Here is a 25166-nt window from a genome sequence, read left to right on the forward strand (position 1 = left end):
ACTATTTTAAACGTCATTTCGCAGGTTACACAGACGAACTTTCGGACGTGGAAACTCTCCATAAATATTCCATGGGTGCAGGTTACCTCCTCTAACCTTAGATTTTTCCAAGAGGTGTCTCACCGGAGGAAAAATAAACACCGTGATTACGTATTACTTAAATTTTACAGAGTAATTGCGAGAGATCACTTGGATGAATTTTTCTTTGATCACGTGTTTTCCTCATGATTTCCAACACTTAATTCCTACTTTTCAAAATGATTTCTCACAACCACCAACGATTACCCCGATGCTTATTAACGCAGAATTTTAATTAAACATCAGCGATTTCAGTATAATGATTTCGGAGATTACGAAATGATTTTTTGTAGCGTTGACACCTCAATCGCTCCGGTACGACACTCCCTTGAATTTTTTCCGTTTAAATTTTTCGTCCGAATGGGAAAGAAGAAGAAGAAGAAGAAGAGGAACGAGAAGTGGAATCGTAATGCCAGTCGAGGAAAGACGAATCAGTGAAGTTGACGAAACGAAGAATGGGCCATCGGACACGAATGCGTGAGCACACGCAAGGCAGCCGGCCGGCGATGGCAGTGAAAGTGCTCGACGTTCAGCCCCACCCTGGGCCTTTGGGCCCCGTCGGACCGGGACAGAGAGCTGTGACGAGGTGCGACCCGGTCGGCTCTCGGCTTCCCGGCTTTGGCCCGTTCGCGAAGGGGCTCAGAAGCACGGCTCTTATACGTTACACGCACAGAATCATCTGGGGCACATCGCGGCAGACCCCGGACATAGTAACATAAGCTCGCCCGGCATCGCCGATCGTGATTCGCGTATTATCACCGTCGATTTCTCGATCGACACACGTACCTCTAACAAATACACGCCCGGTTCCTACCGCTATTTCGCACGTGGAAAAGGGGATTCCTAGTTATACAAATTCACGCGCGTTTCAAAGTTCGAGCCTGTGTGTTGTAGGCATTCGGTCTGGCTCGGTGTCTAGTCGATCACTTCAGTCACGTTCATTTTCCGTTTCTCTCTCTCTCTCTATATATATATATATATATCTCTCTTTCTCTCTGTCTCTAATTATAATGACAGTATAGTAACAACGAAGGAATGTCTATGTGGTGAAGAATTGAAGTAAAAGAAGAAAATCAGTTAGTAAATAACAGCCGGTGAATTTCGTAACTTTTTTATTCAGCCTTCGGCACCGAGTTTAATATTATAATTGCTAGAGAGTTTATTAACGGGACGTGCAAGTGGATACATTGAATAATCCTGTAATTTTTACCGCAAGCCGCAAGTCGCATACCTCATTTAAATCGCCCTAAATCGTAGACTAACTGTCAAGATATGTAACGAATTGAACAAAAAATTTGAAAAAAAAAAAAAAAACTTTTTCTCCGAGTGTTGTGAACAGGTAACAAACGAACCGACCTAAGGTTTAACCGCTGCATGCGATCAGTGAGTGTTAGTGTTGTGGGTGTAACTCATTTAATCTTCGACCAAGCAACATGATACTGCGACTTACAGGTGTTTTTTTAACGGTAAGCCTGTCCACTTAAAACACACGTGTAGATAAGCCTTAAAAGTTTTACAAAATAAATGATAAAACGGACATATCGCGAGGATGTGATGCGGTGGTTTTGCATTGCGCCCGCAGCACACGCGTAAGTCTCATAATTAGTTAAGAGTTAAGTAACAGTCGGTATGAATTTGCAGATTTAATACTTACAGGGTTGATTGTGCAAGGTTCGTGTCTCGTTGACTATAAATCTGCATGGCAGAAGTATTAGTTAGATTTTTAAGTGACACGTCGAGTGTTTCATCTTCTACGTTGTCATCCGCGTTGCTGAAGAAATTATATTCAACCACATACTAAACAACTTTCATTTACCTGACCTCATAAGTAAGATCACGATTCAAGTCTTCCGGCTACGCACGAACATCGTTTACATACAAGGTACCGTAGGTGAGATGCGATATGCGTTTGTGTATAGATTTTTCTTCGCAAAGACGTAATCTTGGGGAAAACTATTAAACAATTATGCTGGCTACGAAATCAGGCCTGCAGACACCACAGTGAGCCTGAAAACAGTCGTTGACATTGTGCAGCGTGAAACCTTGGCGTTCATATTTCAACCTTCACTTGAAAAGTGGGAGCACTGTGCCGTGCAAGCATGACATATACACACACAAACACACACACGCATTGCATTGTCGTGTCTGTATTACCGGTAAATTTATTCAACTCGATCACTTTTCCCGCGCGTCTTTGCCGCCCACTAATTGTATCGAGTTAATCACTATCTGACAGACCACGAATTGGACTTCCCTAATCGCTTACGTTCAGTAAAAGCGGGTTCTAAACCTTCGAATCACAACACGAGGATATAAAGAAGTAATTTGCTTATTGATAATCTAAGCGTATATGAGTATAATTATAAGAGAACGGGAAATTCTTTGCAATTGAATTTAGTCGCGCTGTCATACGGTCGCTATGTAGTTGGAAATAATTCGTGATAGATGAACGATTGGAAGCTTACGTTGAAAGTCACATGTTATGAAAGCATACTTGTGGTGTACATTCTTCGAATTATTAGCTGCGGTAAATTATTTAAATGAATTTTGCACATTCCAACACAATTTACGTGTCAAATCAAGATTCTTACCGTTTTCTTTTTGTTTTTTTTCCTTCTTTGAAAATGACACAAAAAGAATTGATAATTGTTTCACTGGTAGGTTACAATAGGGAGTTACCGGATGCTGCTGGAAGCTCAGCGTTCTCGCCACAGAGACTATAGTTGGGCTGTTTTTCGATGTAAGAACAGTATGGAAAAATCTTACCGAACGAGCTTTACTTTTTTCCTTATAACGAGTTTCACTTACATTTTTATCGCACGAAATTATTGTTACGTTTAATCTCTGGCGTATAATATTAATTATACAGTAAAATGTAATTTCATTAATTCCTGCTTTGAGGATAAGACCTTTGTGGAGTTGAAACTTTGGAATCATGTGAAATTTTCAACGCATTCTACTTTCGAAAGTTCTACATGCTTTACGTCCGCAGGCTTGTTGGATTGGCAAAAAATTTTCACCGGACCATTTCAAATATCCAAATAATCACTCGAATCTCACATACATATACGCAGTGTCAAACACGTAATTTCTCAGCTTTGAAATGCGAGTATTATACACATATAATACGAGGTGTCAGAATATCCGTCGTGTCAACGAAAATAACAAACGTCAATTAACGAAGAATGTTGGAAAACGTTCACCCGTACATTAATTTTTTTTTTCTTACTATCAGTCTATCTGAAGTAGATTTACACGACTGAATGCTCTTTAACGGGATTTGACGAGGAGCGTTCCGTGTCAACGTGTCCTACGCATACATCATACTCACGATCGTAAAGTGTGTCCCATTTAAAATGTCTAGTACAATGAATCTGGAGGTAGTTGCATGAAGTACAGAAAAATGTTTCAGGGAAAAGTGACGATTCGTTTAAAAATACACCAAACTAATTCAAAATCGTTCAAATTTCTCTAAGCTTCTTACATGGGATATTTCAATTGGATAATTTGAAGTCAATGACCCGAAAAATAAACGGTTCGTGGACTTCGTAATACATAAAACATAATGACGGCTCATGTGTAGTTATATTTATAAATAAATTAAAATTTTCACTCTACTCCTCATACTTTGTAAAAGATTTTTAATATTGATTTCGCCTCATTTGTAATTTTCAAATAATCTTATAAATTGGCGCCCAACGCGAAGGCTCGAAAGCTAGGAAGAAGTGTGAATGATTAAGAGGTTAAGATAGAATTTAGAATTTTCAATTAATTGCATGGGTAGAGTAAAACGAACTCCGGTTTCTAGACCGAAAACTACACGTAGCGGCCGAAATATTCAGTATAAAAACATGGCACCTGGTTCGACGAATTCAAATTCTGACCGTGAAGACAATGCGACTGGAGTTGAAGGAGGTGATGATTTGAATAAATTGAGACTAGAACGACAAAAATTGGCTAACCAACAAAAAGAATTGGACAAGTCTTTGCGTGATAAGCAGCAGCAGGACACGATGATGGCAGAAATTCGACGTTTGACGGAGGAAAATGAGAGACAACGTCAATTGGTAGAAAGATTGTCGGCAGTAGAACCAATTCAACAAAGTCAAAATATTGAAGGAAGGTTAGTAGGAGGTTTGATAAACCAATTGAAATCATTTCAAATAGACATAAAGGTACCTAAATTTTCTGGGGAGGATAACACGAATCCTAGAGAATTTTTAAGTGATTTAGAAAGATATTTCGATGTGAAACACGTACCGACTGAACAAAAAATATTAGTTATTCATGGTGCATTAGATGGTAGAGCTAAGATTTGGTTTGATGGAAAAAAAAGTAGGTTTAACGATTACGAATGTTTTAAAACTGCATTTTTGAAAGAATTTTATTCCGTAGCTATAAGAATCAGGGAAAAAAATCGTTGGTCGATGCGCAAATTCAAAGGGAATGAAAATAATTTGCAAACGTATTTTTTAAAACAAACTAAGGAAGCTCAGTATTTTGAACCCAAGTTGTCGGATTATGAAATAAATTATAGTATTATTCAACAAATGCCGATTAAAGTGAGGGAAGCGTTAGTGGCAATTGATTTTTCCGATAATAATAGAGTTGAAGCCGCGTTAGCTCAGCTAGATTTGACTTATGAAGAAAGAGAACGTGAAAAACCTCGAAATTCGCAATCTTATAACAACAATTCTTATAATACCAGCGAAATCAATAAACCAGGTCACATTAACGCACAACAGAAATATCAACAGATAAGTCAACATAACGGGGTATCTACGAATCCAAATTTTCAAAATGCTATACCAACAGCTGTAAGTGTTTGTTTACCCAACACAAGTTATCCGCCACCTACTTACTTTGGACAAAATCAAAGGTCGAATGGATATCATTTACCAACAGGGAATTATAATAATAACAATAGTAATGACCAAAAACAAAATTTAAACTGACCATCGGCGCGTTGAATCAAGGTCCAATAACGTGTCGTGACCCTTTTGATTATATTACGGACCTATCTTATGATGTAACTGGTACTGAAAAAAATGTCCAAAAAAATTCAAGATTAACTGTACCAAGATGTCCACATATCTTAGTTTCTGTTTTGGGGATTAAAATACATGCCCTTGTTGATACTGGTAGTCAAGTGACATGTATATCCGAAGAATTTTTCAATCGATTAATGACGATAATAAATTTAAATATTCTCCCGGTTAGTAAAGTAATGGTAATCCCAGCTATTGGACGAAAAACTATAACTGTTAAAAAACAAGTTTTCTTACAATTGCATCTGGCAAATCAAGTTATAGAATATTCATGTCTTGTTATTCCACATTTATCTAATCGTATAATACTTGGTAATGATTGGTTATTGAAAAACGAAGTGATAATAAATTACAAAGATCGTATGTTGGAAGTCAACGGTGTTCATATCGGTATACCAACGGTGTTGTTTGATTTGGAACCTTTAGATAAATTGGTATCCTCTACAAATAACGAAGTAACTTTAATTCAAATAATAAATATGCAAAATGTTAATTTAGATTTAAGTGATGAAAATGATAAACTTGTTATTGGTGAAGAAAATTGTGGAGTTGATGTGTTGATTCATAATGAACAACCACACTGCCATTTAGAAAATGAAATTGAATTGATAGTTGATGAAAATAATATTGTTAATGATAATGATGTTGATACACAGCATCTCAATTGTGGAATGTATAAAAATAATTTACCTCGTGAAAATGATTTTGTTAAGTTAGTTAAAGCCATTGAAATAAATAGTAGTCATAAACAACTAGAAGAAACAAATGAGGAAGAAAGATCTCAAAATTTAAAGAAAGATGAAAGATTTATAATACATGGAGAGGATCATAATTTTTTTAAAGAGTCTTCAAACTTCGTGCATAGTCTAACGACACTCAGTAATGTACAGATTGAAACTGTCTGTGCACTTCTTAAAAAGTATCAAGTCTTGTTTTCCAATAAACCCGGATGTACTCAAGTATATCAACATGAAATCAAAGTAACTAAGCCAAATCCAATTGTACGAAAAACTTATTTAATTCCTTTAGCTTTGCGAGAGTTAGTAGACAAAGAGATAAAAATTATGTTAGAAATGCGAATAATTGAAAGATCCATTAGTCCACATTGCAATCCTTTGAGAATAGTAAAGAAATCAGAAAATCAAATTCGGATATGTTTAGATGCGAGATTTTTAAATGAAATTATCGAATCAGATAATGAGTCACCACCACTAATTTTTGAGCTATTACAAAAACATCATGGAGTACAATATATGACAACAATCGATCTTACTCATGGATACTGGCAAATCCCGTTAGCTGAAAAATCAAGGCCATATACCGCATTTTTACACGGATCACAACTATACCATTTCTGCAGAATCCCATTTGGACTTGAAACAGCAGGAAGTGGGTTCATAAGAGCTCTCAATTTAGCAATTGGAAATGATTATTTTAAGTTTTTAACATGCTACATTGATGACTTATTGATCACTTCGCCAACTTTTGAAGAACACATGATACATTTAGACCTAGTTTTTAGTAAACTACTTCAACATAACTTCACTTTAAAACTCGGAAAATCGACATTTTGCCAAAAATCGGTGAAATTTTTGGGATTTATCTTGTCACCTGAGAGAATCCGACCAGATCCGGATAAACTAGAGATCATCAAGAATTTTGCAGACCCACAAATAAAGAACAGTTGCAAAGATTTTTAGGTGTATGTAATTTTTATCGTCAATTCAGTATTAAGCACTCGTATTACTTGGAACCCTTACGGATGTTATTAAAAAATAACGTACCTTTTAAGTGGACAAAAGAATTAGCCAAAGCATATAAAGACTTAAAGGAAAATTTCACAAAAAGTGTAGTATTGCATCATATTGTACCAGGAAAACCTTTTCGGTTACAGACTGACGCAAGTGATAAAGGTATTTCAGGGATCTTGTATCAAACTGACAACGAAGGAAATCATCATTTAATAGCAGTTATTAGTAGATGTCTGACTAACCCAGAAATCAACTACACCACTACTGAGAAAGAATTACTAGCAATAATTTATGCCATATGTAAATCAAGAATGTATTTGATAGGAGCAACTTTTACAATAGTTACCGATCACAAAAGTTTGACTTTTTTGAAAAATACCATATTTCAAAATGGAAGATTGATACGTTGGAGCTTGTTACTTCAAGAATATTCATTTGACGTGGAATATTGTAAAGGGAAAGATAATATAGTTGCTGTTTTTTTCAGTAGAAATCCTGAAGGGAAATTTACGGATGATTTAGAACCTGAAAAACTTTTAATATCAACTTTAGAATCGTACTCTAATCTATTAAATGTGAATAGTGTAAATACCAATTATAACCTTATTTATGACATGACTTTGGATCGAACTTTAACTAGAGATTTCAAAAATATAAAGAAATTACAAAGAAAAGACACATGGATATCAGAAAAACTAATTAAAATGTCCGAAAATTTGCCTGATCAACATTTTAAAATTCATAATGAAATATTATTTCAACATAACGTCGAAAATAACCAATGGCGAGTAGTAGTACCATGTTTTTTAATTACAAAACTAATCGAACATACCCACGCTAAATTAGGTCATCCCGGTCAGTACAAAACTTTACAATATTTGAAACAAAATTATTATTGGAAAGGCATGACGAAAGATATCAAGAAATACGTAAATGCATGCGATTTGTGTCAGAGAGTTAAAGTTTTATCGAAAACCATGGAAGGAGAATATGAAATGATTAAATCTGATAGACCAGGAGAATCAGTAACTATCGATTATTATGGACCCTTACCGCGATCTGTAGGAGGGGTGCAGTATATTTTAGTTGTGTTAGATAATTTTTCGAAACATGTCAATTTATATGCGGTGAAAAAAGCTACAACTCGTATTAGTTTGAAGAAAATCTTAGAATCATACGTACCAAAAATGGGAAAACCTGTACGAATTCTGTCAGACCACGGGACACAATTTACGGCAAATAGTTGGAAAAAACGTTAAATGATGCAGGAATAAAAACAGGATTTTCAAGTATTAGACATCCTCAATCTAATCCAACGGAAAGAGTTATGAGGGAATTAGGAAGGCTTTTTAGAACTTTGTGTTCGGAACAGCATACTAAATGGGCAACCCACATTTCAAAAATTCAGGATTTATTAAACATAACAACCCATTCGAGTACAGGATATACTCCTATAGAACTGCATTTTGGTAAAAAACCTGTTGATGAAATTCGAAAGCTTATCTCTTTTCCAGACAATATTGAGGTGGATCATGAAACTAAAATTATGATAGCTATGGAAAGATTGTTAAAGAACTTTCGTTATCGACGCAAGCAACAAAAAGTGAAAACAAAGATTATTCTTGATGTGAATGATCTAGTTTTATTGAAAGTACCACTACCCTCTAACGCAGCTGATAGAGTAACTCACAAGTTTTTTCACATATATCAGGGACCATATAAGATTACAAAAGTGATTGGAAAGAATGCGTTCGTGTTATGTAATCCAGAAAATTTAAATGATGTCAAAGGTACATATAATAGATTAAATTTACGCAAGTATCAAACTTCCTAGTTTCCTGAATCAATTTTGAAAGCAATTTATATACATTTAAATTTATTGATATTCAAAAAAAAAAAAAAAATATATATATATATATAATAACGTATTTAACTCGTATGAATCTCAATGAAAATGATTTCATCCTCTACTTTGGACTCGACATAGAACAATGACAAGCATATTTTGTGAGTTAGATTTAATTTTTTTATTAAGTGGACGAGATTGTAATAATCGGAATAACGGAAAACCAGAAGATTGTTAATTAGTTTATACAAGTGGATGAATGTGTGTGGAGGGATGCGTGTGACAAACTTTCCAGTGCTAATAATGCAAAAAGTTGATGAAATTTGAGGTATGTGCAGGGAACGGTGGACATGAAGCAGTTTTCAATAATTATATAATAAATTTGAGTATGAATAATGAACAATGACAATAACTGGTGTTTGTGATAATTATGATAAACCTAACCATCACAAAAGGGAGGCAAATGTAATGGTTCAAATATCACCGCGCAATGAAGACGGCACGATCGGATTAGGCTAGACCCAGGGAGTGGAGAACCTGGTCACAAATTCGAAATTAAGGGGCTTGGTCTACGTCTCTCCAGGAGGAAGGAGGTGCGGAGGTGTTCCTCTCTGAAATAGTCGACTAACAGAGAATAACGGAAATCTAAACTGCGAGGACATACCTGTTAAATTAAAAATTAAAACACTCGAAAAGCCAAGCAAATTTAAAAGAGACGATAAAACGAAGAACATTAAACGTACAATAAACAAATATAGTGCCTCGACGAAAAACCGTTATTGACAATACATGATAATTTCAACGATATCCACTCATTTTAACCAAATACACTGTTTTTAACCATATACACTGATTTTAACAATATACACCGTTTTAACTATATACACCTGGAATGAATGAATGGATGAATGAATGAATTTTAAACATAATGACGGCTCATGTGTAGTTATATTTATAAATAAATTAAAATTTTCACTCTACTCCTCATACTTTGTAAAAGATTTTTAATATTGATTTCGCCTCATTTGTAATTTTCAAATAATCTTATAAAGTGTTTCATTGTAATATAATTATAGAAAGCATTATATTTCAACACCGAAAGCGTGATGGTGTCATGAATCAATGGAAGTTAAAAAAAATTAATCAATAATCAGATGACCTATTTAGGTGTCTTATGAATATCAACAAACAACGTACGTCTGTATCTGTAAATTGACTAGATATCTGTGAATCGGGACATTGAAATTTATCAGTTAACGGATACGAACTGCGTCCCGTACGATGATGGTTTATACTGGAAATAATTAATCCGAATATACGCGATGGGATATTGGTATAAATTTGCAATCGGTAAACATGGATAATCAAGTCAGACTTTCAAAAGTTAATAGGCCCTCCATTTCTTTTTACTCTCTCGGATTATAATTTTTTTTTTCTTTTTTTTTCCATCCTGAGCGTGCAACAAGTATTGAAATAAACGAAAGTTGTCGACTAGCGGGCAACGCTACTTATTACACCGTACGTACCTACAGCTCTGAGGAATGTAGGAAATCTCACTTAATAATGACAAACGTATCCTCGATTACAGGTCCTCGTGATGGCCGCGAATCCTGAACCCTGCTCGGAATACGGCTGTCCGCACCCTCCTCGACACGAGCCCTTCTTGCCAGCTCTTCCTGGACATACACCAAGATGCGCAAAACCCGGACAAACCTTCTGCGAAAGGCTGGACCACTATCCTCAGTAAGAATATTAAACAGCATAGAGACTAGACGTACACGTTTCAAATTAATCGGTGTATTATGCCCGCAGAGTTTATATTTTTGCATATAGAAACCTGTTCATCTTTGTCTTTGTCACACGCGGGCGTTACAATAAATAAACATTATCTCGATGAAAAATTCGAACATGAAATTCTGATCAAAATTCAACGCCACGATGCAACGTGTCTTCGGCTTCGTGCCGCGGAGAGTTTTCACTTTTCTAACACACGGAAGGTGACAGAGCTGTTTGTATTATCAAACCTGTCAACAAGGCGTTTATAAATTATCTAATTTATCGGCGGAAGATCGGTCATTAAAAAACAATTATTATTTAATAACAAGACATTTGGAATGGAATCCTGAAACATCACAGTGTCGAATTTGCATCGAAGCATGTTAAGAATTTGTGGGATTGAAAGAATCAAAACAATAAAAGAGCTTATAGCTCGTTATAGCTTTGATACCTGCACAGTTCATTTTTAAAAATATGCTTGTCTCGAAACAAACTTTGTTCCTCCGTCATCCCCATTAATGACAAACTTATTCCAGCAAACTGCGTTGAGGTAAATATTATATGTAATAGCTCAAGTAGGTCTCAAAAAATTATGTGCCTCTGGTACTCGGTGAATATTATTCAACTATTGGAGGTGACGAATGAAAAAAAAAAGAACATTAATAAGTATTCAATTTCATGAAACTTTCTAAGGTAACCTAAAAGTCCACTTGAAATTGTCATTCGTACGCACAACTTATAATCATGCCGAAAAATGTCGACAGCGGTTGAATAACGAATTTGGTGAGACCGTCTTGCCGACCCTACAAATCGGTTCGTTCATTTTCTCAGATTTTTTGGAAATAGATCGATTGAGATTAGACGTAATTTGAATGATCGAATGACCTCGGATTACCAAACCAATTACAAACCCATTATACTCTTACTGTACATGAGGCATTCCACACCAAGCCGACCTATCCTGTTTTGCTGAGAAAAAAAAAGTATAAAATATAAATTTATACTTTTGAAATTGATATTTAATTCAATTTTTCTCACTTTTTAATCACTTGTTTCGCCTGCAGCTCGCACACGTCTTAAGATTGTCGTTTTTTGACAAAGAGTTCGTGAGAAAAATTCAAAGCCAATCGATTTGGGCTATTCGTTCGAAGTTTGGGATTCTGTATTTTTTGGAGCAGTTAAAATCACACCGTGGTCCAAAAAGTCTAAAGCCCGGTGGAAGTTTTTTTTACACTCTACGCCATACTTAAAAATAAATAATATCGCTGATCGTGAGGGTCAGACGTAGGTACAGTTTGGGGTGGAATGCCTCATACGCACCGTGACTCCGCAACATGGGCCACTGATCCAAAACACTAATATCTCTTAATATTTTTCCACTCGACTCGATATTCTCAAATTTACTGTTAACACCCTGAAGTAGTTTCAAAACAAGATAATTATAGAAAACAAACGTTCTCAAGTCGTAGATGAAGTCAATTCGTTGTCATCTAAATTTGATTGAAACAAATAACATGGAAAGTGCACTTATGGAATACTTTGATCTTTCTATATGGAATCGTGTGAAACTGGGATTTTGTACTTCAATTTTGCAATAACAAATTTTTTTTCCGTGCTGAAAAAACACTTTTTGCAAATCGAATTACCATCGATTATTCTTCAACTTCGCTTTCAGAGTTCTGAATTTCATTTAATTACGCGAAATAAAAACGAATGGATAATATCAGATCTGCAGGATCTGATTCGCGCCCATACATTGTCTATACAGGATACAAAAAGTTATTCTCTCGATTCATCCGCCCGAAACATAAAAAAAAAAAAAAATCTTTCATTCTGCATTTCCGTAGAGAATAAGCGCATCCGTATAAAAATATGCGAATATGTCCCGTGCGATTATAAAATAATCACAAGCTTTGGCAAAACAAACGGTGATGAATCGCAAGCCTCGATCCGTTTGAATTGGCGCAAGTTAATCGCAGCCTTAAACTTCCGGTGGTTATAACACCACCCGCCTGATGTGCAGAAAAATCCACGCAAACTTCACAGCGATATTTTACGATACGGATTCACTGGCTTGTTTACGATTTAGCGTGACACAAGATCCACGGTAATTGCGAAAAAATTATCGAGCTCGTGCTAACAGCGGTGAGCACAGCAGCATTTGGGCGATGGTATTATAAGGTGCAGGTACTTAGACCGAAGGTAATGAACTCTCGGCCGAGGCCGACGCTCGGTATTTTAGCGCAGACGGTTTTTAGTTTGCCGCATGACTCCTGGATCTTAATTTTATGTGCATAGCCGGATGATTAAATCAAACGCTTCGGAGCCTCGGGCAGTTTCTTTCATCCTTACGCACATCTTAATGTGCCTTCAACTTGACCCGACGCCCCGAAATATCGCCGATCGAATGGCTAAAGTCTCCGGCTACACGTGTTGATATTGCGCACGGCCAGAACTGTCTTCACCAACGATGAAAGTACGTACGGAGCGCCAATCGCCGCCAGCTTTTTTACACGTGTTCTGCTCAATTCCGAACTCGGGATTCGTTGGAACAAAATCTTACCTCGAAGAGAAAATATCCATTCCTGTTATTTTACTTTCCTCTTCTCTTCGTTACGACCGTCGTGAGTCCAATAAGGAATTAGCTTTTCCCTGTCTTACCAATTACCTATTACACATCGAAATTTGCATATATCAATTTTTAGCTGTTGGACATGACATATTTTGATTGTTACGAAATTTTAGTTCGCCGATAGAATGAGCAGAGTAATGACTTTTTCACACCTCGTTTATCCGAGAGTGTACAACGTACTCGGTTTCGACAGAATATCGCCGAGTATTAGAAAAAAAGGATGCATCATATTTGCTTGCGGATGTGCGGAAGGAGAAGGAACGAAATTTCGATAAAATGCCTGCAAGTAAATCGACAATTACCAAATTCGAAAAACCAGTATGAACAAACATTGAATTCAAACAGACCATCGTGTTCGCCTCGAACCCAGCGGGTCAATAGTCTTCAAGTACCCTGATTTTTTTTTCTCTGATCCCAAGTACAATTGCAGACTTGATAAATTAACAGGACTCACTCAATTTTCGGGCAGTGTAGCATGTATTAGGCAAGCATAAGCGTGAGTGGCATGATGTACGCGTTGACTTGAAAGTGAAATTTAACAACGAAGTTCTCACCATTCAAGAATTTCAAATCCGCATGAGTTACTTCTTTCCCTTGTGCAATAAAAACCTGTTGGTACAGCACACAAATAAACACGAATTGTTTTCGACCGTAATTATAATTATTATTATTATACGGGAGATGGCACGCGTTTCAGGAATACTGCAAGGCAAGCGGTATTTGAGTCGGCGCGGTTAATTACGAAGTTGGCCTTATTTGCGAGTTTGCGAACTAACATATCACAGTCTGGTTTCAGCCGAGTCAAGGAGCCGGGAACAATTAATAACTCGTTCATACGCGACAGGCTCAAGGCTCGCCCCGTAATGTTGTGTCACATTTGCGCGTGTGTAATAATAAGGCCCAGCAAAAACCTTCGAGCGAATACAAGTTCAAATGGCGATTAAGCCGCTTTCAGGGTTGCAGTCTTTGCCTCGCTCCGGCGCCTGGCTCTCAATATTATCCAGGTATGACTTCATACCTCGGAGTGAAGAAAAGGGTGAAAAAAATCCGTTCCTCATTACTGCTACTGATTTGATCCGACTTTGTTACATTACGTTTCGTTCATCGTGTGTGCAATGGTCCCGATTCGACCGACACCCACTATTCGAAATCACGGTCGCTAATAACAGTCATCGGATTTGCCGGATGTTCTATCGTTCCAATCAAAGTAAACTGTAAGCAGCCGTAAGCTGGCTGGACAATTAAATTCGAGCACACGTCGGGTAGTTCGATATTTATCGGTGCATGCTCCGCGTCACTTTCAACTGGGATGATCAAACGGCCCCTTATTAGTACGTAGAAATGGCACGAAAATTCTAGAAAAATGGGTACGCTTCGCAATAATGGTTTAAATATTATTATTGGAATTACAAGAAGATACAGTATAGGTCACTGTTTAGTTTAATTACTATGGCTGTATGTAGTTACGAGAAAATATAGTTGTGGTGAAAAATGTTGATAGTCGAGACTACGTAGTAACGGTGACTACAGAATTTTGTTTGTACAATAGTTGAGGAATAGGTATACAGGATGTAATGCGAGATGCTTGCTCTACCATAACCGTGGCCTTGCAATCACTGATACATATACAGAGTGAATTCGCAATGACTGCACCTTCCGTCGTCTGCTCAAATGTAACGCGCACGCGCTATAATCTGAGAGCGACTATTTGCCAGGGTGACCAACCGCATAAATTTAGACGATAGTTCGCCGCGTTGTATGTAAACCTGAAAAGTTTTTACAGTTGTCGGTGTTGAGCACAACTGCCAGCGAGAACTGTCAACATTTTTGAGGTTACATTTATTACGGTTGGTTACCCTGGCGAACCGCCGCTCTCGGATTGTAGCGCATGCGCATTAAATTTTAGCAGACGACGGAACGTGCAGTAGTTAGGGATTCGCGCGGTAGAATACGTACGAGATGCGTCATGATCTTTGAAGGAATAAATCGATTGGAGTTTGACTGATACTTGTATTCCATGTGTTATCTCTAACGCATTGCTACGCTCGCCTTTGATCTATCGTGCTATTCGTTCGACGGATTTGAAACATGGATTTGTATTTGTAGGCAAATGTAGACTGAGAGTGAGGACAACTCAAATTCAGTGTTTCAATCCAATCTTGGCAAATTCATGTTTTGTAATTATGGGTGTTCTCCGGGGTGTAATATTTTTATAATAACTTTAGCGGAGATAGGTATTGGATTAGAATGTCTTCGAATGAAATTAGTTAATTCGGGAAAGTTTGGCGTAGCGGAAGCGAGTCGGAACCACGTGCCACGTGACATGGGAATAGAAATGGAAATGACCCAGTTCCCACCTTGAACAAAATACCCAAAGACCCTCCGTATACGTGTACCTGCTGAATTTTTATGCGGAGCAACTGTACAGATTTCAACATCCGTGTTTCAAATGCAATATGTGAGTTGGCTGTGATAATGATATATTTTATAAGATTAAAAAATGTGTGTATTTACACGTGTTGAGGAAAGTTAAAGACGTGATCGGTTACGCGATGAGGCTATTTCGGATGATTTTCGGTACTTTGAAGTTGGAATATCTTTTAAAAGCATGACGCGTGAAGGGCTTGGATAAATAACGAAATATTGGCTTCCACTTTCTTTCGCGCTGAAATCTTGCCTTTTAATGTCTAGAAATATAAAAATTCGGGCATTTTTCATAAGTGAAAACATCAAAGTTCACCGAGTAACTGTGGTAGGATGAATCAATAAAACCGTAATGCGTAATATTCTCGGAAATATAGTAACACTCCTTATGATCTCTAAATCGTTTCAAGTTTTCACTGTCCGTATTAACAGCGTTAGAGTTCTTCGATCACACATAATTATAGTGTTACGCTTAGTAGTGTAAGTGTATATAACTTTTATTGAGAAATGTGTTATTTGAGGGGTCAAAAGGCCGCGGCAGTTACGTGCCGCGTTTATGACTAACAAGCGACTTGTTTCAAGCAGCGTACAACAAATAAAATTTCGTAATTTAGAAATTTGGATAGCATTAGGTACACGCCGCGGCTTTGCGCTTTGGCATCGAGAATATAAAACAAACATCCTTTATCTTGGAATAGAATCAAGGATGCATTATACATCAGAGTTCTTGGACATTCGTGAAAAACGACATCCCGGAGGATGCCTGTATGCGAGAACGAGATGGGCGAGTCGAACGTGCGTAAAATCCCATTTAAATGTACAAACCTGTACGTACGTTTATACTCGTATACAGACAAACCACCTGCAGACATCAGTAATTCACGTTGAATTAAAAGTAGTCGGTATTACGATTCCCGCAGTTTGGTGCGTAGAGTGAAAGTCGCCTATCGATATATCGCGGTTAAAGATGCTCACGAAAACTTTCGACTTCGATTTTGGTACGGTGTCCGCGCGGATGGTCTAAAAATCGGTGAAACCGTATGAAAACCGCGACCCACGCAGCGAGCAAGGATGTAATAATTGATATTGTTTTCGGTTGCCAAATAATTTTCACCCCATTTTTTGTGCTCCGTTCAAATGATATATCCACGATATATCCGTATTCGCGTTTTCCAGCGCTGATTGTAAAAAAGAAATCAAACAAACATCGAAATGGCAAACGTGATTGTCACGGCTCGCGTTTTAAACGAAAACGAGGATACAGGGGGTTAAAAATTCAGTACGCCGATTGGGGATTGGATGCAATTTAGAAATTTGTTTGTACGAGATACCTACCGCTGGATTGTTTTGCACTGGTGAATAATACTTGAAAGCCATACGCTGGTGAAAGGCGTACGAAGACGGAACAAGAATTTGGTGTTTGGACCGCGCCGGGATTTCCGAACACCAAGAAAAGTCGCTGAGCATTAATGATGCCCGGAGCGCTGTTACACGTGCAGAATGTCCGAGTCTTTGCCATGGTTGTTCAAATGTTGACTTAACGTTTGAGGGGAAAAAAATTAAAGTAAACAATCTTTTCTCGACCCCTTTGCGAAACAGTCACCACAAGATATTAGGTCAGACTCGTATAATCTACAGACATTGAAAAAGTGCATCTCTGTAGTAAGCCTCGCGTTTATTTTTCCTTGAAATGTGCGACTGATGTTATATTTGATATGCACTTACATTATTGTACGATTATTTTCCCGCTTACCTGTCGATTATTTTTTTTTTGTTCAAACTGTAACAGCTCGTTTAAAAATTAAGAAATATTTTGCCGACACTAAAGCGAACGGAGCAATAAAATTGAGAAAAATTATAGGGAATTGAAATGTCTTCAGTTATAAATTCGAGGATGCGGTATTCATTGATTTTTTTCGTTGTATAACAGCTTTTGGGGCTGCCCAAGTAGTTAATTTCGCTTCTGAGTCTGGGTTCGCCAATTTACCGATGGCTCTATAAATTTCTAATGCTCTTTTAATTTGAATTGGTTCATGTGTGGTATATCACATATTACGACGGGCGATCGAAAGCGGCCGGTAAAACCCGGGAGAGCTCATTATTTGCTACAACGCGGGCTTGGATGATCAGAGAGCGGCACCTGCAGCGATTATTAATATACCATCTCCGATCTACGTCGAGAAAAGAATTATATTGACAAGAAAGATTCGACACATCGTTTGAGTTGGACTGAAGCTGAGAACTTGGAACTGCAGTTCCTTTTATCCAGAAATAATGAATAGCAATTAAGTGTCGTAATGAAGTAATGGTGATGCATCTTATACTCGTTTATGTTTTTTTTCACCTCAAAATCATCGTACAGATCCTTTTTCGTTCCATAATTCCACCAAGTTTCGACGGAACGAATATCGAGTAGTAGTTTTTCACTTTGAAACGAATTGTTTCGAGGACGAGGATCGTAACAATGCTGCCACATTTTCGCGAAGAAACGTGTCTCTTGATTAAAAAAAGCGTGACGAGACCCAACGGATCGCAAATTTAGTCGTTGTTAAAAGCAGAAGAATGACCTGTCGACTTTACACGCACGTTTGGTAAACGCATACATGGACGGAAATCGGTGCGTTCAGGAATAAAAGATTCACGCTGCAACCAGGAGTGCTGTTATAATTTTTTGCAATTATATCTATACCTACTATTCGAACTGACGAACATTCAGCGAACGCGAAAATGAGGCATGGTCCCTGAATAAACATTGTTAAAAAGGTAGTTTAAAATATTGAAATTAGAAATGTCGTCGTAGGGCAAGAAACGTCGTAGGCATTAAACTTCAGATTTGCCTAGCCGGCGTAACGGCGAACCGATTGCGCAAATAAGTTAAAATTCCGCCAGAGCGTCCGAATACGGAAGAGGATCTGCACGATGGAGAGTTCGGAAATGACACACGTATCTTCACGGAGCAAGTGGTTTGCCCATCTCTAAAGGACATCCGTAAACTTTCACTCAGCCTCGTTGTGACGACTTAACGCAGCATTTGCGCAGGCTTACACGTGCGTTATACCTCCACTTCTGCCTCGATACGTTTTCCCCGCACGAGGCGTTCTTTATATTCAATTCCTACGTATATTATACACTTTGCATATTCCAGCCACGAATCACCGATTCATTAACTTTTACGAGCTTAGTGTCACTTATATCTGTGCAGTTATAGGGTGAGAATCGTTTGATATCTTAATACGTGTAAAAAATTTATTAGCTTTATACGGCTGTTTTTTAATGAAGAAACTTTTCACCAAACGGTGCAAAGATTCGGAAATAAGATGTGACGTTCCGCACAATCGATAATTGTGATTCGTACAATCGAACAATCCGTCCATAAATTCGTTTTCAATTAGAAGTAAGTTTACTATTCGGGCTTTGTTATTATCACGCCGTAGCTATGGAGTTGACCGTTATAAAGAACTGTTATCCGGACGATATTGGAAGGTGCAGGGTCTGTGCAGAAACCACTCCTGTTTTTCCATTTCAATTTTCTGCTCACATACGCGTCCGGCACATCACGCATTAGTTTTTGGTGGCAGCATTTTTACAACGTGGCACCTGTTTCGTTGCAGACATGCTCTGAATTTCTGAATTTAAATCGTTTGCATTCTGTCCGCGGGTACTGGCAAACAATGACCTTTCTCGCCATTCCTTTGGTACATACAAATTTCTTCTTTCTTTTTTTTTTTTTTTTTTTTTTACGTACATGCATACATGCCTACATACATACGTGTATATACATACGGACATTATGACGCACGTCAGAATTATATACCTATACATATACACCCATATGGATATAACTAGTGTAAATATATTTGCGCCATACGCAAAGACAGATTTTTTCAGGAAATACTAATTATTACTTCTCCCCTTTGTTTCACGGAGAATAATTTTTTTCATAGATATCGTTTTTTTCGGCAAAGTAGGGATTATCAAAGAATATCCCTGTAATTCTGTCAAAGTCACCGAGAAACTTAATAATTCACACAGTATTTGCAGGATCGTATTAAAAACACTGCAAATGTTTTGTAGAAAGATTTTTATCCGTGGTGTTAGATTATTCTATATTACCTTGGCAAATCCATGATTCTGTGTGGATTAAAAAAAGTTGATTACCCAAGTACTGAACTAAAATTAGCTTGTAGGTTTCGCAACGAATTTCATAGTTACGAAAAAAGACTGTAGAGAAGACTAAGATATCGTGAAAATATAATTTCTGCCGCGTCTTTGTATATCAGAAAGATGTCAACCACGCCAGTCTTTCGAGTCGTGAAAATGAATCTATTTCTTCCTAGTCACGAATAGACGACGAGTAAACATCAGGCTTTTCACAGGTACGTGTGAAACGTAGAGCTCAAACATACGTGCAAGACTGAATGAATTCGTATCGAAAGTAAACATGTGCTCAAAAACCGTAGTCCCGATATGATTACGGTTATCAAATTTTACATAGATTTACATGGTTACCGTAACATCAAAAATCGATTTAATTGGTCAGAATTTGAACGAACATATTTTCCGTTCCGTGTACTGCCAAGTTTATGGAATGACGTACGACAGTTTAGGATTAACGTAGTGACAAGTCAGAACGAAGCTGAATATTCACCCTAAAACTCTTGATGGGAGATAAATCATTCGCAAACAATCTGCGACCTATTAAATTATTTTAGACATTTTTTAAACTATACATAGATATCCGAGAACGCGAAGATCAATATCTCGACAATCGCTGAATATCACACACGAAATAGTTTCTATGATAATCAGCATTTTCGGATTATTACATCACTATCTTGCACCGCGAATTCAAATCCGATTCACGGTGAGTATCCGGATACACGTACACAGATAATAACGTGATCGAGAATATTCGTTTACGTATGTAGGTGCGTGTAAGGCAGGTGGGAGAGCTTGGTGAACAAGGTGAACTCAGGGAGCACGTGTAATCGGTTAAGGTTAAGGGATGTGGGGTTTATCATCGCGTCCCCCGAGACTTGGTAATAGTTTCAATCGAATAAGCAATTCCTAATTAGCATACAAAGTGTCGTCTTAACCCCGAAAATTAATTAACGTTAACAACTAGGTCGTTCCCGCCACTACGAACAATATCTGTCTCTTATATGTATACCTATAATATACGAAACTAGGTTGTTAGGTATAATGGAATCGGCTCGGATACGTGTTTATCTCCTCGTTCCATCCTTGCTAGTTCGAGCAATCTCGATGCCCCGTATAACAGAAAGCACCGGTGAAATTACTTATTTAATAGATACATAGTGATCGTCCAAAGGATGGTTGTGTGATATAAAACTTTACACCCAACCAGAATCCAGGTTTCCATTTTCAAATCCGCAAACTTGAAATCGGATGTCAAAAATAATCTACCGTGAAAATTTATGTCCCTGATTATTGTAAAAACTTGAAGTTTGAGTATGAATTTATCATTCAAAATTGTGGGAAAATTGAGTAAGTTAGATCCTTTCAGAATTGTACCAGCATATCGAGAATTGTAAAATGCTGAAATCGATATTCAATGCGAATGTGCGATTTTCTTGTTGTACAATTATAAACTTCGTAGACAATAAGTAATATCGAAAACATTTAAATCCAATCTGTCCCGGTCGTGAAATATATTGCATAAGATGGTAAGAAGCTGCAGTTGGTAGTGTTTTGAAATAAAATCTTAAGACAGACTTTAGAAATTTTTCTTTAGACTTTAGAAAAGTTCATTGCGATCTAATCGCCATTCGTGTGTTTTCAATTTCAGACAGCTGATCAGGTTCCTAATCGACAAATGGAGTTTTGACTACAACACGCTATTAATCGACGAATCTCGGGACGGCTTCAACTCCTACAGGTCGGTGGGTTTCTACTTTTGTACATAATCACTTGTAGGGTATAAAGTACCTATCACCCAAAAACGGCAAATACGGTTGCGCTTGAGAGGTCGAGTCCAGTAAAAAGACTGATTTGTGCCATACCATGATGTATAAGTCACGGATTCTCTGAAAAATCCAATCGTTTAGTAGAGAATTCATTCGAAGTAAATACTTTTATAAAATCATCGACGTATACATATATCGCTTCCGGTAACCGCGTATGCAGAAACTAGTATCCACGATTCGGTTGCCTCGCGAGAGAATTTCTCAAGCTCATCTGAATTCGCGGTTCTGTAAAACTGTTAAAATCCGAGCTAACCGCGAACCGCGATTTGAAGAAGGGAACCGGAATACCACAGAGGTTACAACTACCAACGACCGGAAGTACCTCAGCTGTATCCACAACCGTTACCGTTCCTCCCATCGCAATACCCCTTCAGACCACCCGCACCAATTTACGGACCTCCGACCAACAAGTCCCAGCAGGGGTAAGTTTTGAGAAGTGGTATCAGAGCTTGGAAGATCAAATCACCCCGAATATCTGCACCCCTCCTTGATTCACCGTGCCTTTCGATTGTCTGTAAAAATGTATGTACCTTTTTGACGCAGGTACAGCTATCCGACACCGTCCAGGTCGCCGAACAACCCGTTCTTGCAGCCGGCTCTAGGAGTTTCGCATCATCCGCTTTCGCAGCATCTTCCGCAGCATCGTCATTCCCATCAACAACAAGAAAGTCCGTTCTTGTACTCCGAAGTCCAGGCTCTAGATCCCCTTGGACAGCCTCAAGGCTGGTGGCCAGACAGGTAATGCGTTCACTTACGGTATACCTACGGGAAATTTGACCGTATTCACCGGGATATTCTTCGGAGGAACTTATTGCAAAACGTCTGTCTATAACGCGACGTGAATTAAAACAGATTTGGAGTGATTTCTATTGATTCCTACATCATCAACGATGATTACCAATAATTTTTTAGAGTTTTACGGGATTTTCAGTGACTTTCCAATTCGACAGAACTAAAGAAAATCGCAACAAATCACAGGAAGCAACAAAATGTTAACGATTCAAAACCATCCGGCGTTTTTCACAAGCCATTCAACGATTTCTGTAACTTCCAACACTCGCCGTGCGATTGCTTCGGACTATCACGTGATTTCAAGTAATTCGCAATGATTTCCGATCATCTTAGTTACCTCGATCGATTCCTCGTTATTCCAAATAATACGTCAGTCGATCAGGTTCCTTGGGTTTGCAATTCGATTTCCAATCGTTAAATTTATGACTTCCTTGAACGAATGGCCCCTCGACTCGAACCCAATGTTCAGGTACACTCGGAGCAGCGCGAAGAGCGGAGCATTGAGAAAACGTCCTCGTCGATCGCCGCGTGTAAATCCTCTCCTGGAGTTTGCCGCCTCGAAGAAGAGCAGATCTCGTCGTCAGGCGAACGCCTCGAGCCAAGCGACCCCGCTTTGCCCCACCAATTCGCAGTTCATCATGCCCAAAGCAGCGCTGAACAACCGAGGCAACTGGATGTACGTGGTGAACCTACAGGAACAGGGGGACAAGTACACCCAGCTGGTGAAAAGCGAGACGTGCGCGTAAGTCAGAGTTCAGCTGCGGAGAAATAATTTGATTGCAGGTGCTAACGAGGAGGTTCATCGCCTGAGAATTGCTCTTATAATTCAGTCGGGTAAAGAGAAAAGTTTTCAATCGGATTTACCGGCAAACAAACTGGCTAAAATTTATGAAACTTTAACATCGACTTGTTCTCGTCAAAAATTAACCGACGAGAGTTTATTTTGCAAATTTTCGCTGGTCGTCCTCGGCGAAGATGCCGAACCTTATTCAGGCATTATTACGTCTTATCGCGTGCCAACCTCATGCGGATTTTTGCAACTTCAGATCGGATACCTGCAACGGCTTGTGCACGCTACCAACCGGATACACGAGTAGATGTCAACAGCAATACGTGCAGAAGAGGCTTGTAGCTTTAGAAGGCAGCGGGGACCGTCTTTATACCGACGTTTTTTGGTTTCCACATTGCTGCACATGTCAGATCACCTCGAACAACTGATTCTTAGAAATAATTCAATCAATCAACTGCGATGTCTCGAAATGTATAATAAGAATGGGGAAGATTAATGTTCCCGAAGAAAGTTGATTTTATTTTTCCGAGGGGACGTCATTTGCCATCGATCAAATTTCTCCAACTCAATCTGTCCTCCAGAAATTTTAATTTCAATCCTTTTTCTTTCAATCCTTAGATAGATGTTTCGTTTCACTTCATTGTTTAGCTTTCATTCAACAGATTGCAACCAAACCGAGTAACATTTTCCTACAGTACATTTCCTGTATATACGTTTACTGATTTTGGAAATATTGCAATGATTGATTGAAATGGGACATTATGTACGTATACGTGATCGTCGATACGGTTGAACGTTTGTCAGAATTAGAATATAAAGACATATAATAATAACAATGTTCCTCAGATACGACACTGTAGAATCTCAAGAGGATTTGCAACTGCGTCTGAGAACTCAAATACGGTAAATCACTAATATTTAAGTATATAATAATTTGACAATACGAAACAAAAATTGGAATGAGAGAAAAATATTACAAATGAGATTTTGGAATTTTATCTGCTTCCGAATTTTTTTTTTGTTTTCTTTTACTCACTTTCTACGGATCAATTAGAAACCAAATTCGAATTACTCAATTTTTACAGTCGGTAAAATGAAAGTCTCATCTTAAATTTTCCGGCGGCTGTCGATAAGTTTGCCCTCAAGTTGTCCTACAGGTTCAACGAAACTTTCCCGTAGATGTCGCTACCGTAGTAGTTTTATCTTGAGCTACGTGAAAAAAGAATCTAGGTAAAAAATACTTCCTGTATTCAATTTGACGAAGAATCCTCAAGTTCATTGGCCTGATTTCCGTAAGTTGCGAAGGGACGAGAGAATTTAGAAAAAATCATAAGAAAAGAAAAATTAATAGATAATTTTTACGAGCGTATATACGAAGCGGGCACAAAAATCGCTAAGCCGCATAGAACGATATTTTAGGTTGTAAAATTCTTTGACTTTCACAGAAACACGCGTGAAGCGCAGATACGTGCATATGATATACGCATATACGTGTATTAAATAAACGAAAGCGTGATTAAATTATTATTAATGGTATTATTACGATTATGATTACTTTTTTTTACTCTAATTTAAGAAGATGTAACTACGTGACTATAAATATTCCGTTATCGTATACAATTATTGTAATTGTACTTTTATTATTGGATTTTTATTTTGTAATATGTCGACACGTTATTGCACTTTCGCGCTGATAACTGATAATAAAAATACATGTGTAAAACAAGAAAGGTAATAAAAACGACGAAACGAAATAACAAGTCCGAATAAAGGGAGAATAACCAGACGATCGTCGAACAAAAACATGTTCGCGGTGTAATGTCGCGCAGTCGCAGCTTTGTTCCGAAAATTTAACACGTTATAGGTGAATTGTGAATAATTCTTTTCGTACCACTCGACACCCAACGAATGAAAATTATTGCATTATGCATCTGAATCATTCCGCACCATTAGAAACCACGCAATGCATCGATTGTGGTAAAAGATGAAAATAATTAAGGACTGAGCGGTAACCGGAACTAAAAATTTCTCTCGGTGTGTGG

At 37.9% G+C, this 25166-nt stretch overlaps 1 protein-coding gene across 3 annotated transcripts; it reads left to right on the top strand.

Moving 5' to 3' along the window:
• Positions 1-678: 678 nt before the first annotated feature.
• LOC124303560 (protein spaetzle 5) lies at positions 679-24457 on the top strand. Of its 3 annotated transcripts, XM_046760912.1 has the most exons (8): positions 681-979; positions 1096-1544; positions 10312-10466; positions 21365-21454; positions 21815-21964; positions 22086-22280; positions 22804-23076; positions 23381-24457. In XM_046760912.1, exons 2-8 carry the CDS (start codon positions 1512-1514, stop codon positions 23550-23552), a joined length of 1068 nt encoding a protein of 355 aa, XP_046616868.1. In that variant the 5' UTR covers positions 681-979; positions 1096-1511; the 3' UTR covers positions 23553-24457. The 3 variants fall into 3 exon arrangements, with proteins under 3 accessions (XP_046616876.1, XP_046616868.1, XP_046616859.1); XM_046760920.1 differs by having other exon boundaries at positions 679-1544; positions 21365-21458; XM_046760903.1 differs by having other exon boundaries at positions 681-1544.
• The last annotated feature ends 709 nt before the right edge of the window (positions 24458-25166 follow it).

Source organism: Neodiprion virginianus, chromosome 1 (assembly GCF_021901495.1).
Source record: "Neodiprion virginianus isolate iyNeoVirg1 chromosome 1, iyNeoVirg1.1, whole genome shotgun sequence".
In the NCBI taxonomy this organism is placed as follows: domain Eukaryota; kingdom Metazoa; phylum Arthropoda; class Insecta; order Hymenoptera; family Diprionidae; genus Neodiprion; species Neodiprion virginianus.

Coding starts and splice junctions, on each gene's coding strand:
- LOC124303560 (XM_046760903.1), top strand. CDS start 1,512: ATGATACTGCGACTTACAGGTGTTTTTTTAACG. Junction 1,545..10,311: donor TTACAGGTGTTTTTTTAACG/GTAAGCCTGTCC, acceptor CCTCGATTACAG/GTCCTCGTGATGGCCGCGAA. Junction 22,281..22,803: donor CAAGGCTGGTGGCCAGACAG/GTAATGCGTTCA, acceptor CCCAATGTTCAG/GTACACTCGGAGCAGCGCGA.